General features: G+C 32.8%; 1 protein-coding gene across 1 annotated transcript in view; it reads right to left on the bottom strand.

Moving 5' to 3' along the window:
- The window catches only part of LOC109206469, a 12,115-nt gene extending 11,556 nt beyond the window's left edge, over positions 1-559 (bottom strand). The window contains exon 1 of the mRNA XM_019369289.1: positions 262-559. Coding sequence (XP_019224834.1) covers positions 262-361 — 100 coding nt within the window. The 5' untranslated portion in view covers positions 362-559. The remainder of the gene's footprint in view (positions 1-261) is intronic.
- Positions 560-1,446: the final 887 nt, after the last annotated feature.

Here is a 1,446-nt window from a genome sequence, read left to right on the forward strand (position 1 = left end):
AAATATATATATATATATATATATATATATATATATATATATATATATATATATATATATATATATCTTAATTCGAACTGCAAGTACATAAGTAAAGACCACCTCTCCGCTATAGATCAAGAAATGCAAAATCTATTCCATTAACACTTTATATCAACAGAGACAGCAGGCATTTTAGCTAAGCATATTAAAAAATAAGTCACATGAACGAGTTAATGGCACATAAATATGGCAGATCTTAGGCTAAAATGAAAGTTTTACCAGGAGTCGATGCAGTGCCTTGTTTGCCATAGGAAACAAAGCAAACCAAAGCAGTCACCATTGTCAAGAACATAACAGAGAACCCAACAAAAGCCTTCATATTGCGAGTACACAAAAAGAGCTCACCAACTGTGAGATAATAAGAATGGTCTGGTTCTTGCTTCACACCCTTTAAAGAAAAACTTTGAATATATATTCAGCCCATTATTTGAAAAGTTTGTTTGGAACCCGCGTTTTCGGATTCTGAAAACTAACAATGGACCAGAAAATCCGTGGAGATAAGAAGAATTAGAAAAGCATTCTAGCCCATGTTGCAGTCTCTATATGTACATGTATAAAATAAATTAATATCATAATACAGTCGGACCACTCTACAAAAGTATTTTTATACAACACTCATTCATTATAAAAACCAAGTTTTTCTCGAAACCGATTTTTATATTATGTTATAATATATGTCTTTTATAACAACACTTTACTATAGCAGCTAAAAAATATCGAAACAAACAAAACTATTATAGAGAAGTTTGACTGTATTGAGAAAAAGAAAATGAAAAATAAGATAGAGAAAGAGAAGTAATAGAATAAAGAATACATTTTTTTGGGTATTGACTCCTGAAGAAGAACATGTGGGTGTCACTGTATTTGGAGTGCAGTGAATATTGGGGAGCAGTAAATGAGAGAGTAAATGCTCTTTGATGTTGAGACTGTTGAGTTGCAGAAAAAAAAAACAGTGGGGAATGAAGCGAATTGAATGCCATAGTATGGTGAAAAACGAGCCATTGCAGTCTTTTGATGTTGAAGATTGTTTTTTTGGACACGATACCACATTTCCCCTGTTACAGTAAGAGGGAAAATTTTTCGGCTTCTTGCTACGCTCAAAACTTAGTACTTATTTCTTTTGTAAGTATCTTATTGGTCCTTAATAGGAGGGCATGTCGCGGCTTCAAATTTTTGAGGACATGGCGTTTGATAGAAGAGTGTGAAGGTCGAGAATTAGGGTTGAAAGTTAAGAGGTATTTGGACGTTTTTCTACTCCGTACCGGGTGTGAGATTAGTTTGATAGTAGTATTTTGTCTTAGACTGCTAGTGGTTAATATTGTGTTAATACTATTTTCCGTTTTCATAGTACCGTGCCATTATTACTGGTTATTGTTATTGTTTTTCAATCTATTTTCTAGTTTT

Source organism: Nicotiana attenuata, unplaced genomic scaffold (genome assembly GCF_001879085.1).
Source record: "Nicotiana attenuata strain UT unplaced genomic scaffold, NIATTr2, whole genome shotgun sequence".
In the NCBI taxonomy this organism is placed as follows: Eukaryota; Viridiplantae; Streptophyta; class Magnoliopsida; order Solanales; family Solanaceae; genus Nicotiana; species Nicotiana attenuata.